This window comes from Heptranchias perlo, chromosome 41 (assembly GCF_035084215.1).
Source record: "Heptranchias perlo isolate sHepPer1 chromosome 41, sHepPer1.hap1, whole genome shotgun sequence".
Lineage (NCBI taxonomy): Eukaryota > Metazoa > Chordata > Chondrichthyes > Hexanchiformes > Hexanchidae > Heptranchias > Heptranchias perlo.
In genome coordinates, this window is record NC_090365.1 from 11913538 (window position 1) to 11928746 (window position 15209).

Genomic DNA, 15209 nt, shown 5'->3' on the forward strand with positions numbered 1-15209 from the left:
AATTGATATCAGCACAAAAATTAACACAAAACTGAATAAACTACCTCATCAAGTGAACCACATACAGTGCACACCAATTATAGCGGGCATGGTTTTCCAGGTATTCAGTTAAACTGGACAAGATCAGTTTTTCCCAAACCAAATACAATATAAGTAATGTATGTTTTGTAAGTTATAGTAGACTGGAATATTGATTGGGATATTTCTTTAGTTATATTAGCTGTAACTGGAGGAAATGTAGGTAAATTAGATTTGTGCTTTAGCTGCTTACTTAGCAATTCAGTTGTAAAGATAAACTAAGATTACTGGCTACAAGATTTGGATTAGTTGCCCCAAACTGCGGAATAATGGTAATATATGCCATTTCATTAGCATCATAGTGAGCAAAGTTGATCCTACATATAATCAAATCTAATTAAAAAAGACTTGTGAACAAAAAAAAAGCCTTTGAGAATTTCAAGACAGTAATTTAACCTTTGAGGTTAAGGTAACAATTAAAAACTATGAAAATAAAACATAAAGGCCTAGAAATACCCATACCCAGCGCATGAATGGAGAGGCCTGAGCAGCCCCAGATATTGGGCCTGGGTCCTCATTTGAGGCCTGCAGGGTTGGAGCCTGGAGGTCAAGCATCTTTAGACCTGGAGATCAGGGGTCAGAAAGTCTGGAGGTCGGGAGTTGGGGATCTCGGCGCCAGAGGGAGGGAGATCGGGGATCTCTGGGCCTGGAGATAGGGATTCAGGGATCTCGGGGCTAGTGGGAAGGGAGGTTGGGGATTTCAGGGCCGGGAGGAGGGGGAAAGGAGCCATGGCAATTGAGCACACCTGCCCCTCCCAGCTCCACATTCAGGTAAGTAACTTACCTTTTTTGTTGCTGGCATTCTATAGGGTTTCTCTGAGTGCAGGTCAAACCAATCTTCCAGTGGGGACTGCAAGCAGGCATTAAGCTTCTTGTTTGTATATGTGAAGGGCCTAACGCCTGCTTCAGGCTTGGATAAAGGAAAACCCTCGTTTATCCTTACCCAATATGTCAGGTGGTGCACTTCCAGTCGGAAGAGTGCGCGAGCTTCCCTCGCTATTTTGGGGACTTAGGAGACCACGTAGCGCCTGAAAAACGCCCACTATGCTCCTCAATTTCTAGGCCAAACAGTTTGCATATCAGCTGAGTATTTATGCTCTATAGATGGGTGATGCTAAGTGGTTTGTATCTGTACTGAGCCACTGCCAGTACAAGTCCTGGGAAATTCCATACTTTCTTTGGCAGCATTTTTTAAAAATGTTTTTAGCTTGAATGCTGTGATGCTGAAATAACCATTAACGTTACAGTAATAAAACTATTCATATGTAATTAATTTATCACATTTTTAAAAATAAACATTTAAAAGACACATTTGAATAAAAGAGAGTTAGGCTTGCTTTGTCTTTTTACCCTATTCTCTCTTCTTCCCAACTCTCCTATTTTAATATATTTTACTTTTACCACTTGTTTGCCTGATCTAATATGTATATTCAATCTTTTATTCCTGTAAAACCTTTCTTTACCTATTTTCATTTTTTCCTGACTCTTAAATAATGGCCTTTAATTAGTTGAAAACAAATTCCAAAAGTGGAGACCAGATTACTGCGCATCTTATAAAGGCAGAGAAATGTACCTACATGGTTTCCTTTCTCAAGACTGTTTGGCCTTGATTATAGTTATTTGGTTGATAGGCCTTGTATGAGATGTAGAACCAGCCCTTGGATGACCACATTTTCCAATGCAGCCACCATGTTGATTGACATTGCCTACATATTGCAGTGCAGTGTAGTCCATCGGTCTAGCTCATTATGTATATAAGAAATTGAGTTACTTATCTGAGATAGACCTCTCCATCATTCCTTGTACCTCTCTCCATCATAGTGTGCGTGGCAACCACAGCTGTTGTGGATATCTTGTTGGTCTCCAATAATGTTATTTTAAAGGAGAACCTGTTGACCCCTGACCTCCTTGTGTATTGGATTTAGAATATCTTTGACCTATCATTGGTTTCTTCAATCCACATTCAATTTGTGAGGTTGCTACAACCTCTCTGTTCAGTATTCATGGGCTGGTGATTCACCAACTTCAGGGATGCTAGTATCTCTCTGGAAGCTGTGTGCTTGGTTTCTTACTCTACTGGTGTTTGGTACTTTATTGTGATGGAATTCAGATGGAGCAGACACTTCGTGAAGGTACAGAAAAGCAGTAATGTCCATAAAGCAAGCAACTACAGCTATTTGCATGTTTCTCAACACTTACTGTAGGCTAATTCTCATATCAGTTCAGATGTGGTAGGATAATTTTTGTTGAAATCAATTGTATCTATGTTTATTTCAGCTTCAGTTGCCCCTTTACAGATTCTCTGAGAACTTTAAGATCGAGCACTGATGGGCTTTCTCGCCTGGCAGGTTATATAGAAAATAAAAACAGTAGCTTTTTTCTATCCTAAAACTTTTTATTCCTTTTTTTAATGTGAATATTATTTGGGGGAAACTCCTGTTAAGTGATTCTGGGTCAGTATTTACCCTCTATACAACTAGTCTACATTAGATAATCTTTTATCAATCATGCTGTGTGGGGTCACTGCAGTAATATTTTGCTTCCATTATTCTAAAGACAAATCAATGGTTTTAAAATATTGATAGTAGAATACACAATACATAATAAAAAGTCATGGCAGATTAATATTCTTGTCAGCATGTTTATTTTGTCAGATTATCAATTTAATAGTAATTTATGTATTGAAAGCAGGTGAAAAATTCGACATAATTCTGGTTTTCTCTCTCCCCGCAGATGTGCAAACTTTTGCGGTTCTTCTGTGACTGTGAACTTCGACACCGGGTTGAATCAATTGCTTCATTAGCAGATAAATTTGTTGATAGAATGCAAACGGATCAGAGGCAGCGCTACCGTGAACTCATGTTGTGTTTTGAAATGAGTGCAGCTGAGACAGCTAGAAAAACAAGAGAATTCCGCTCACCACCACAAGAGCAGGTAAATCCTGTATAGTGAGGTGAGAAAGAGTAAAAAGCGTACAGAAAAAGTAGTGGTAAGGACAATATGGATCACAGGTATTTCTTTTGTAAGAAAACAGGATGCTTTTACAATTCAACTTCACTCAAGTGTACCAGACTTTTCACAGCACTGTAAAAGGTAGGTACTGTTTAAATGCGTTGGAGTACTAAAACATTACAGCCCCCCAGCGAGTAGGGGAGTGTACATGTCAAGCTCGCATGCCCATGCCAGCATGAAGCTCGGGCCATTTTACCACCGGGCCTCATTTCCATTTTGAAGTGAGGCTCCCGCCCAAACCCAGCTGGATTCGCTAACTAACCAGGGGCCGAGCAAGGGATTTCCGACGGCAGGAGGCTGCTGCCAAGGACCTGAGGGAACGGTCCCCAGAAGTCAGGTAAGTGAGTCGGGGGAGTCCAGAGGCAATTGCAGTCAGTGAGGGAGAGGAAACCTGGGCAGAGGAGGCCTAACGTTTCTCTGTGGGGCCTGGAGGGAGCACTCCTGCTCCTCCTGGACCACAAGGAAACCATAAAAAAATGTAACCTTCTGAGCTGGTCCCGCTTGCTGCCAGCTTTCTCCGGCAGCTCCAGCACTCAGCGAGAGTTGCGTGACTGTGGCTTAAAATCGTGTTGGGGTCATATTTGCTTTGTATGGCCCCGATTTTTGCATATTTATGAGGCCCTTGCCTACTTGCAGCGAACACCTCAGGCCTCACAAAATCCGGGAGTTAAATTGGCTTCAAGTGGGATTGCAGACGAACAGGGTGGGAAGTACTCTACCCCTATTTTAATCCCCTGCACACCCTTTTCTCGTCGGGCATGGTGGGTTAAAGTTAGGCCTTAGTATTCCTTTAGATATGATGCATTGTTACAAGCAATATAGAGAAAATGTAATTTATAATACTGATGTTTTAGGTTTTGCATTTGCCTGTTTTTGCCTTGGTGTCCTGTTTGACCCTGAGCTAAGCAATCGACCCCATATCCTCACCATCATCAAGACCACCTACTTCCCGTCTCCGTCCCTGCCTCGGCTCATCTGCTGCTGGAACCCTCATCCATGCCTTTGTTACTTCTAGACTCGACTATTCCAATGCTCTCCTGGCCGGCCTTCCACATTGCACCCTCTGTAAACTTGAGATTATCCAAAACTCTGCTGCCCTTATCCTAACTTGCATCATGCTGTTCACCCATCATCTTTGTGCTTGCTGACCTACATTGGCTCCCGGTCTTGCAACTCCTCGATTATAAAATTCTTATCCTCATTTTCAAATAATCCCCCCCATGGCCTCGCCCCTCCCTATCTCTGTAACCTCCTCCAGCCGTACAACCTGCCGAGATCTTTGCGCTCCTCCAATTCTGGTCTCTTCCTCATCCTCGGTTTTCATCGCTCCACCTTTGGCGGCCGTGCCTTCAGCTGCCTAGGCCCTAAGTTCTGGAATTCCCTCCCTAAACCTTTCCTCCTCACTACCTCTTCTTTAAAATGCTCCTTAAAACCTACCTCTTTGACCAAGCTTTTGGTCACTTGTTCGAATCACAGGAAGTTTACAGCACAGAAGGAGGTCATTCGGCCCATCGTGTCTGCGCCGGCTGAAAATGACCAACCTAGCCTAATCCCACTTTCCAGCACTTAGTCCGTAGCCTTGTAGGTTATGGCACTTCAAGTGCATATCCAAGCACTTTTTAAATGTGATTAGGATTTGTGCCTCTACCACCCTTTCAGGCAGTGAGTTCCAGAACCCCACCATCCTCTGGGTGAAAACATTTTTCCTCTGCTCCCCTCTAAACCTTTTACCAATTACTTTAAATCTCTGCCCCCTGGTTATTGACCTCTCTGGTAAGGGAAATAGGTCCTTCCTATCCAATCTATCTAGACCCTTCATAATTTTGTACACCTCAATTAGATCACCCTTCAGCCTCCTCTGTTCCAAAGAAAACAACTCCAGCCTATCCAATCTTTCCTCATTGCTAAAATTCTCCAGTACTGGCAACATCCTCATAAATCTCCTCTGTACGCTCTCTAGTGCAATTACATCCTTCCTGTAATGTGGTGACGAGAACTGTATGCAGTACTCTAGCTGTGGCCTAACTAGTGTTTTATACAGTTCTAGCATAATCTCCCTGCTCTTATTTTCTGTGCCTCAGCTAATAAAGGAAAGTATCCCATATGCCTTCTTAATCACCTTATCTACCTGTCCTGCCACCTTCAGGGATCTGTGGACATGAACTTCAAGGTCCCTCACTTCCTCCCATTTATTGTGTATTCCCTTGCCTTGTTTGCCCTCCCCAAATGCATTACCTGACACTTCTCCGGATTGAATTCCATTTGCCACTTTTATGCCTACCTGACCAGTCCATTGATATCTTCCTACAGTCTACAGCTTTCCTTTTCACTATCAACCACATGGCCAATTTTTGCATCATCTGCAAACTTCTTAATTATGCCCTCTACAATTAATTCCAAATCATTAATATATACCACAAAAAGCAAGGGACCTAGTACTGAGCCCTGTGGAACCCCACTGGAAACAGCCTTCCAGTCACAAAAACACCCGTCGACCATTACCCTTTGCTTCCTACCACCAAGCCAATTTTGGATCCAACTTGCCACTTTACCTTGGATCCCATGGGCTTGTACTTTTTTGACCAGTTTGCCATGTGGGACCTTGTCAAAAGCCTTGCTGAAATCCATGTACACTACATCAAATGCACTACCCTCATCAACCCTCCTTGTTACTGCCTCAAAAAATTCAATCAAGTTAGTCAGACATGACCTTCCCTTAACAAATCCATGCTGACTGTCCTTGATTAATCCATGCCTTTCTAAATGACGGTTTATCCTGTCCCTCAGAATTGATTCCAATAATTTGCCCAGCACCGAGGTTAGACTGACTGGCCTGCAATTACTCGGTCTATCCCTCTCTCCGTTTTTAAACTACAGTACAACGTTAGCAATCTTCCAGCACCATGCCTGTAGCCAGGGAGGATCGGAAAATGATGGACACAGCCTCCGATATTTCCTCCCTTGCTTCTTTTATCGGCCTGGGATACATTTCATCTGGGTCTGATGATTTATGTACTTACAAAGATGCTAACCCACTTAATACTTCCTCTCTCTCTATGTTTACCCCATCCAACATTTCACACTCCTCCTCCTTAACTACAATGTTTTTTTTTATTCGTTCATGGGATGTGGGTGTTGCTGGCAAGGCCAGCATTTATTGCCCGTCCCTAATTGCCCTTGAGAAGGTGGTGGTGAGCCGCCTTCTTGAACCGCTGCAGTCCGTGTGGTGAAGGTTCTCCCACAGTGCTGTTAGGTAGGGAGTTCCAGGATTTTGACCCAGCGACAACGAAGGATGCATCGTCCCCCTCTTGTGAAGACAGACGCAAAGTATTCATTAAGAACCATACCAACATCTTCTGCCTCCACACATAGTTTGCCTTTTTGGTCTCTAATACGCCCTACTCTTTCCTTAGTTATCTTCTTGCTCTTTATATATTTATAAAACATCTTTGGGTTTATCTTGATTTTACTTGCCAATATTTTTTCATGCGCTCTCTTTGCTTTCCTAATTTCCTTTTTAATTTCACCCCTGTACTTCCTTTACTCCTCTAGGCTTTCTGTAGTATTAAGTGCTCAGTGTCTGACATAAGCTTTCCTTTTTTGCCTTATCTTACCCTGTATGCTCCTTGACATCCAGGGGGCTCTAGATTTGGCAGTCCTACCCTTTTCCTTTGTGGGAACATGTTTACTCTGAACCCTTTGAATCTCCCCCTTGAATGCCTCCCACTGCTTTGTCATTGATTTACCTCAAATAGCTGTTTCCAGTCCATTTTTGTTAAAGCATTTCTCAGCTTAGTAAAATTGGCCTTTCCCCAATTGAGAACGTTAACCCCTGTTCTATCCTTGACCTCTTCCATAACTATGCTAAATCTAACTCAGTTATGGAGCTCTATTTTAGCACCCGCTATCGGGTGCGTTCCTGGCGGGGGGGCTCCGAAAATCGGGGAATCCCAGAGCGGGTCGGAAGCCCGGCTCCAACCCGCCCACTTCCGGGTTCCCCACAGACGCGCCGACGTGCGCGCCCAGCCCCCGCATGTGGGACTCCCGCAGGCAATTAAAGCCAGCGGGGGGCCACTTGACAGTATTTACTTAGGTATTTCAGGTCATTAACAGACCTGATTAAGGGAATATGTGAGGAGGGGTGGGATTTTAGAGACAACTGGGACTGTTTCCCATACTGAGGGAAAAACTCCCAGTTGAAATGGACATGTTGCAGCTGTCAGCCTGTGGCAGCTGCAAAGGTCCATTTGACAGGTGGTGGGGGTGGGGGGGAGGAGAGAGACCCTCACTCATTGCAGGAGGCCACTCTGTCACTTGGGACAAAATTTGGCCTCCACCACCCTCCTCCTGACAAGAAAATTCACCAACTAGCACACTTACCCCGGGGTCCAGAGACATGTACCTACCTTGCGGACCCCCTCAGATGTACATCTTCCGGATGGGGGCCGCCGTAGCTGCAGTCATGAACTTCTCGGAGGGCGAACAGCATCATCAGCCTCGCCGGCCACGCCGTCCAGCTCTGACACGTGGAGCTCCACAACAGAGTACTGTGACACATCCACCTGCACAGCAGGAGGGAGGGCAACCGCAGAGAGAGATGCGTCGCAGAGGGCACTACCCTCGCCACAGGGTCCACAGACCGAGGCTCAGCTTCCTGGACCTCTCTGAGCAGCAGTGCACACGGAGGTTCAGAGTCACTCGACATGTAGTCGTGGACACCTGCAGCCTCCTTCATGCCGAGCTGCTCCCGGTTGGCCCGAGCACCATCTTCTTACCTGTCGCTGTCAAAGTCACCACTGCCCTCAACAACTTCTCCTCCGCATCCTTCCAGCGTGACATGAACCCAAGATCCAGGTTGAGGCCGTCCTCATGGGTGCGGAACTTGGCTATCAATTTTTGCTCGACGATTTTGCGTTGTCGTGTGTCTCGAAGGCCGCCTTGGAGTATGCTTACCCGAAGGTCGGTGGCTGAATGTCCATGACTGCTGAAGTGTTCCCCGACAGGGAGAGAACCCTCCTGTTTGGCGATTGTTGCGCGGTGTCCGTTCATCCGTTGTCGCAGCGTCTGCATGGTCTCGCCAATGTACCATGCTCTGGGGCATCCTTTCCTGCAACGTGGGAGGTAGACAACGTTGGCCGAGTCACAGGAGTATGAACCATGCACCTGGTGGGTGGTGTCCTCTCGTGTGATGGTGGTATCTGTGTCGATGACCTGGCATGTCTTGCAGAGGTTACCGTGGCAGGGTTGTGTGGTGTCGTGGACGCTGTCCTCCTGAAAGCTGGGTAATTTGCTGCGAACGATGGTGTGTTTGAGGTTGGGTGGCTGTTTAAAGGCGAGTAGTGGAGGTGTTCGTCGTCATTAATGACATGTTGAAGGCTGCGGAGAACATGGCGTAGTTTCTCCGCTCCGGGGAAGTACTGGACGACGAAGGGTACTCTGTTGGTTGTGTCCCGTGTTAGTCTTCTGAGGAGGTCGATGCGTCGTACCTCTCGCACACTCCGCAACCATCTCATACACCAACTCTACAGCAGACTCTGCAACCTCGAAACTAAGATAGAGTCCATACTCTCAACCTGTACTCAGGACACAGCAGACCAGCTACGAGATACCGCCAAACAGACGAGGCAACGGAACTACGCTGCCTACATGAAAACCAAGAGCAGGAAGCTTGAGAAACTCGGCATCACCACCAGCATCGACCAAGCTTCCCCTGGTACCATGGTTGCAACCACAGGGAAGTCTATCGTCAATTTGTCCGACCACACCCTTCAACCAGACGAAATCGAAGTTCTCAGCCGAGGGCTCAATTTCTGCCCCACTACCAAAATGGACCCCATTAGTCTCGCGGCAGACACAGAGGAATTCATCAGGAGAATGAGGCTCCAGGAATTCTTCCACAAACCCCAAAATTCCAGCAGAGAACCCAATGAGACAATCAACGATCCAGAACAGCAGACAGAGGGATCCACAGTACAGCAACCGAAGAGGAAAGAGTCAAACTGGACTCCTCCGGAGGGTCGCTGCCTTCAGCTTGACATGTTTGCTCAAGCTGTCAGGAAATGCGTCAATGCCAGATTCATCAGCCGCACTCAGAAGACATCCAGAATGTCACCCGAGCGCAACGCCATCAACGCTCTCAAGACCAACCGCAACATCGTCATCAAACCAGCGGACAAAGGAGGAGCCATAGTCATACAGAACAGAACGGACTATTGCAAAGAAGCATACTGACAACTGGACAACCAGGAACACTACAGACGGTTACCCGCAGATCCGACCAAAGAACACACCCACCAGCTCAACAAACTGATCAAGACCTTCGATCCAGACCTTCAAAGCATCCTACGCGCTCTCATCCCACGTTCTCCCCGCGTGGGAGACTTCTACTGCCTCCCAAAGATACACAAAGCCAACACACCCGGACGTCCTATCGTATCAGGCAACGGAACCCTGTGTGAGAACCTCTCTGGATACATCGAGGGCATCCTGAAACCCATCGTACAGGGAACCCCCAGCTTCTGTCGCGACACTACAGACTTCCTACAAATACTCAGTACCCACGGACCTGTTGAACCAGGAACACTTCTCGCCACGATGGACGTCTCGGCACTCTACACCAGTATCTCCCACGATGACGGCATCGCTGCGACAGCATCAATACTCAACACCAACAACAGCCAATCTCCAGACGCCATCCTACAACTCATCCGCTTCATCCTGGATCACAATGTCTTCACCTTCGATAACCAGTTCTTTACCCAAACACATGGAACAGCCATGGGGACCAAATTCGCACCCTAATACGCCAACATTTTCATGCACAGGTTTGAGCAGGACTTCTTCACTGCACAGGACCTCCAACCAACGCTATACACCAGATACATCGACGACATTTTCTTTCTATGGACCCACGGCGAAGAATCACTAAAGAGACTACACGATAACATTAACAAGTTCCATCCCACCATCAAGCTCACCATGGACTACTCCTCAGAATCAGTTTCTTTCTTGGACACACGAATCTCCATCAAAGACGGGCACCTCAGCACCTCACTCTACCGCAAGCCCACGGACAACCTCACGATGCTCCACTTTTCCAGCTTCCACCCTAACCACGTCAAAGAGGCCATCCCCTATGGACAGGCCCTGCGAATACACAGGGTCTGCTCAGACGAGGAGGAACGCGATGGACACCTACAGACGCTGAAAGACGCCCTAGTAAGAACGGCATATGACGCTCGACTCATCGATCGACAGTTCCGACGGGCCACAGCGAAAAATCGCGTAGACCTCCTCAGAAGACTAACACGGGACACAACCAACAGAGTACCCTTCGTCGTCCAGTACTTCCCCGGAGCGGAGAAACTACGCCATGTTCTCTGCAGCCTTCAATATGTCATCAATGACGACGAACACCTCGCTATGGCCATCCCCACACCTCCACTACTCGCCTTTAAACAGCCACCCAACCTCAAACAGACCATCGTTCGCAGCAAATTACCCAGCTTTCAGGAGAACAGCGTCCACGACACCACACAACCCTGCCACGGTAACGTCTGCAAGACATGCCAGATCATTGACACAGATACCACCATCACACGAGAGGACACCACCCACCAGGCATGGTTCATACTCCTGTGACTTGGCCAACGTTGTCTACCTCATACGTTGCAGGAAAGGATGCCCCAGAGCATGGTACATTGGCGAGACCATGCAAACGCTGCGACAACGGATGAACGGACACCGCGCAACAATCGCCAGACAGGAGGGTTCCCTCCCAGTCGGGGAACACTTCAGCAGTCAAGGACATTCAGCCACCGACCTTCGGGTAAGCGTACTCCAAGGCGGCCCTCGAGACACTCGACAACGCAAAATCGTCGAGCAGAAATTGATAGCCAAGTTCCGCACCCATGAGGACGGCCTCAACCGGGACCTTGGGTTCATGTCACGCTACACGTTACCCCACCAGCGAACAAATGTTATCTGTCTTTAATATAACGGGTCAATTGCTGTCTTTTCCTTCCGGATGTTTCTATGTTTCTACCTCTCTCGCTCTTTTTTTAATTGGCATCTCCACATCATCTGTTTTTTTAGTTCTGGCCGTTTGTATATTCGGTGGGCCTGTAGGTAACACCTATCTGTCTGAACACTTTGGTTGCCTTGGCAACGGGCAGTTGAAAAGACTCTCTGTAATCACCAGGCATTGTTCTGTGATTTATAAATGCGATAGGTTCGAGGATTTCAGTTCCACATTCACCTGAGGAAGGAGGAAGCCTCCGAAAGCTTGTGGATTTTAAAATAAAATTGTTGGACTATAACTTGGTGTTGTGAAATTGTTTACAATTGTCAACCCCAGTCCATCACCGGCATCTCCACACCAATATAATATGTAATGTGAGTTGGTCAGAAATTCAATATAAGTAAAAACCATGACAAACCCTCAAACACCCTTGTACATCCCCTTCATGCTCACAACACGTTTGCCTTACGCTTCCTACTGCACATATGTGATGCATGCACTGTGGCTGCAGCACAGGTAGTGGCAGGTTGAGTGAGGCTGACTGTGAAAGAGATGCATGAGAGGGTGAGTATGAGAGCCATGAGATTGTATGAGGTTGGGTTGAGTGGTAGTGGCGGGATGAGTACTGGTGAGGTGAGTAAGTGCAGGTAAGATAAGGATGAGCTTTGAGTGGGCATGAGGAGTGATGTGACAGAGTAGTGTTGGCAGTGCAGAAGGAGATATGGGTGGGGGCGGTGATGTGGCAGATGGAATGTAGGGGAATGAGTAAGTGTACTCACTTTGGCTGACCTACTTAGGTCATTGCAGCGCCTCCTGCACTGTATGCAGGTGGGCGATATGTTGGTGGTGCAGGTGACCTCCTCTGCCACCTTGAGCCAGGCCTTCCTGGTGGCAGAGGCAGGCCGCTTCCTCCCGCCCGCCGGGGGGATGATCTCTGTCCTCCCCCTCCTCACCCCATCTAATGATACCTGGAGTGAGGCATCATTAAACTGGGAGCAGCCTTCCCCCTGGGCTGCTCCATGCTGTAATTTTTGCTATTTGTTGCAGCATCTGTCAGTGGAGGACTGCCCCTTTAAATAGAGCTCCTCCAGCTGACAGAGCTTACTGCGCATGCGCAGTCCGCCCGACGCGCAGATCAGCAGCGGGGGACTCGGAAGATCAGGTAAGTGGATCCAATTAGGCTGTGATTGCGCACGGGGCAGACTGATTTCGCCGGGCGCGTTACCCACGCCCAATAGCCCCCCCGCCGCGAACCCGCAGCCCTGGTAACATCGAGCCCATGATCACTACCACCAAAATGCTCTCCCACTGATACTCCTTCCACCTGCCCAGCTGCATTTCCTAAAACTAAATCCAGAGCTGCCCCCTCTCTTATGGGGCTTGCTACGTACTTGCTAAAAAAGTTCTCCTGAATACAATTGAAGAATTTTGTGCCCTCTACACCCTTCACGCTGTTTGTATCCCTGTTTAATATTAGGGTAGTTGAAATCCCCTACTATTAGTGCCCTATTGTTTTTACATTTCTGAGATATCTCTTTATGTGGTTCAGTGTCAAATTTTGTTTGATAACGCTCCTGTGAATCAAGCCCCGGGTGTATAGTACTGTATACCCGATTTGATATTTTTTGTACTTCTCTCTCCCTCCATCCCTGACCCCTCCCAGTTGTGCTCCTGGCTGTTTCTGTTGTCTTGTAAACTGTTGGAACTCTGTCTTTTGTGTTGATATGTTCAGTTTCTTTTTCTGAAGCGCCTTAGGACTTTTTACTATGCTAAAGATGCTATATAAATGCAAGTTATTGTTACTTTGAATGAATACACATTTTCACTTAAGAATGCTAGCAAACTATTTACTGGGTATCTCAAGGTTTTTTTTTCCTGAAATATTTTCAATTTACTGTTCAGATTGTAAAGTTTGAGCTAATATCTTCCTTTAGCCTGTTTAGCCACTGAAAATATATAATGAGCATTACTTTAAGTCTTCACATTTCATGTTAATCCATGTTGGATTGTGGTTATTTGTTGCAGATTAACATGCTGATGAATTTTAAACTGGGAGCAGATGAAGAGGTATGCCCTCTCTCAGATAATGTGAGGGATGTGCTGCTCGACTTCCACACTAATCTTCTTACTCACTGTGGTAAGCATGTGAGCACTGTACTTCATTTAAAACCGAAAACTTCACTAATATAATCCAGACGCTAGAATCACTACTGTAATTATTTTGAGTATCTAGCATAGTTTGAAAACATTACTCTTTCTGTGTATTTTTAACCAAATGTAAGCATTAATCACAGGGCTCTTTATATTTATTTGAGGAAGTAACGGGCAGGGTGGATAAAGGGGAACCAATGGATGCAGTTCTGGTGCCCTTATTTAAGGAAGGACATACTTGCATTGGAGGCAGTTCAGAGAAGGTTCACTGGGTTGATTCCAGGTATGGAAGGGTTGTCTTATGAGATTGAACAGGTTGGGTCTATACTCATTGGAGTTTAGAAGAATGGGAGGAGATCTTGTTGAAACATACAAGATTCTGAGGGGACTCGATAGAGTAGATGCTGAGAGGATGTTATCCCTCATGGAGGAATCTAAAACTAGGGGGCATAGTCTCAGAATAAGGGGTCGCCCGTTTAAGACGGAAATGAGGAGGAATTTCTTCTCCCAGAGGATCGTGAATCTTTGGAATTCTTTACCCCAAAAAGCTCTGGAGGCTGAGTCATTGAATACATTCAAGGCTGAGTTAGACAAATTTTTGATCAGCAAGGGAGTCACAGGATATGGGGAAAAGGCAGGAAAGTGGACTTGAGGTAAAAATCAGATCAGCCATGATCTCATTAAATGGTGGAGCAGGCTCGAGGGGCCAAATGGCCTACTCCTGCTCCTATCTCTTATGGTCTTATTTATGCTGCCAACATCTCATGTAAAGTACAGTCTCAGTTTGTGTGAGGTTATCATTTGGAACATTAATAACCAAGATTTTGGGGGGAGGTTGAGAAAAGACTGGTAGAATTGACATTTTATAAATGATTTATATTCACAGTCCAAAGTTCATTTTGCATCAAACAGGAATCTGCTATTTTTTTTATTAGCCAGTTTTCAGGTTTCGCAGGTTCCTGACCTTCAATCTTTTGTGAGAAAAAATTGGATCCCTACCCTTACCTTTGTGGCACTTTTTGTTTTGGAGAGGGGGGAGAAGGAAAATTCCATTGTCTCATTCCATTGGCACCAGTACCAGGGACCAAAGTACTCTGAAGCTTAAAACATTAAGGATAACATTTTTCAATAACTACCTCATCATTCCACTGAACCAAATTGAGGTGATCTAAGTAAAGCCCAAGTAACATCTTGGTTGCTGGGACCTACTGTGTATTTTGATTTCTGATAAATATAAGACTTAATTTGAATCATGGAAGTTGGAATTTGATATTGTATTTAGTACATAGTGGAGGAAAATGCGGTTTTCCATGTTTTTTCTGTATGTGCTATTTGTTATTGCCATGGAATGTTATATCTGTTTCATTCGATTCCTGTACGTTTTCCAAATACCGAAGATAAGGCCAAAAGGCCCAAAACTTAACCATTTGAAGCTACAAAACTTGGATGATGGTGAGTTTGCATACACTCCTAAGGAAGAATTATTTTTCTGGACAGGCATTCAAATAGAAGAGGAGGAGGAAGAGAAAGAAACTGATACGTCACTCAAAGGTCGCTTGTTAAGCCTTGTTGACAAAGTCAAAAGTTTAAGGAAGAAGAAAGAGATGGAGGAATCTCAGGTTGAAGAAGACAAGAAACCCAGTGAGTATTATTTTGATACACGATTACAAGAAAAGTATCGACCCTTAGACTGCTGTTAGATTCAGTAAAATTCCTATCTCCAACCAGTTCTGCAAGTTTTCAGCTCACCTGCTGCGTTGCTCAGTAATAAAACTTCAGAAGGATCTAAAGAATATCTTTACTATAATATTAACCCAAAACTACTAAAAGGTAAATTGTATGTAAATGTTTTTTTTTAAAAAGTCCGTTTCCTGTGTTGCTGCAAATTGAAGATTTAGCAGAGCTGTTAGGATAGGACGTATAAGGGAGGAACAAAGATTTTTTTAAA

General features: G+C 45.7%; 1 protein-coding gene across 8 annotated transcripts in view; it reads left to right on the forward strand.

Annotated features, from left to right (window-relative positions):
• The window catches only part of LOC137306054 (ryanodine receptor 1-like), a 332570-nt gene that overhangs the window by 31488 nt on the left and 285873 nt on the right, over positions 1–15209 (forward strand). For all 8 annotated transcript variants that reach the window (XM_067975094.1, XM_067975097.1, XM_067975096.1 and 5 more), the window contains exons 18-20: positions 2812–3012; positions 13136–13247; positions 14759–14902. In XM_067975094.1, coding sequence (XP_067831195.1) covers positions 2812–3012; positions 13136–13247; positions 14759–14902 — 457 coding nt within the window. The remainder of the gene's footprint in view (positions 1–2811; positions 3013–13135; positions 13248–14758; positions 14903–15209) is intronic.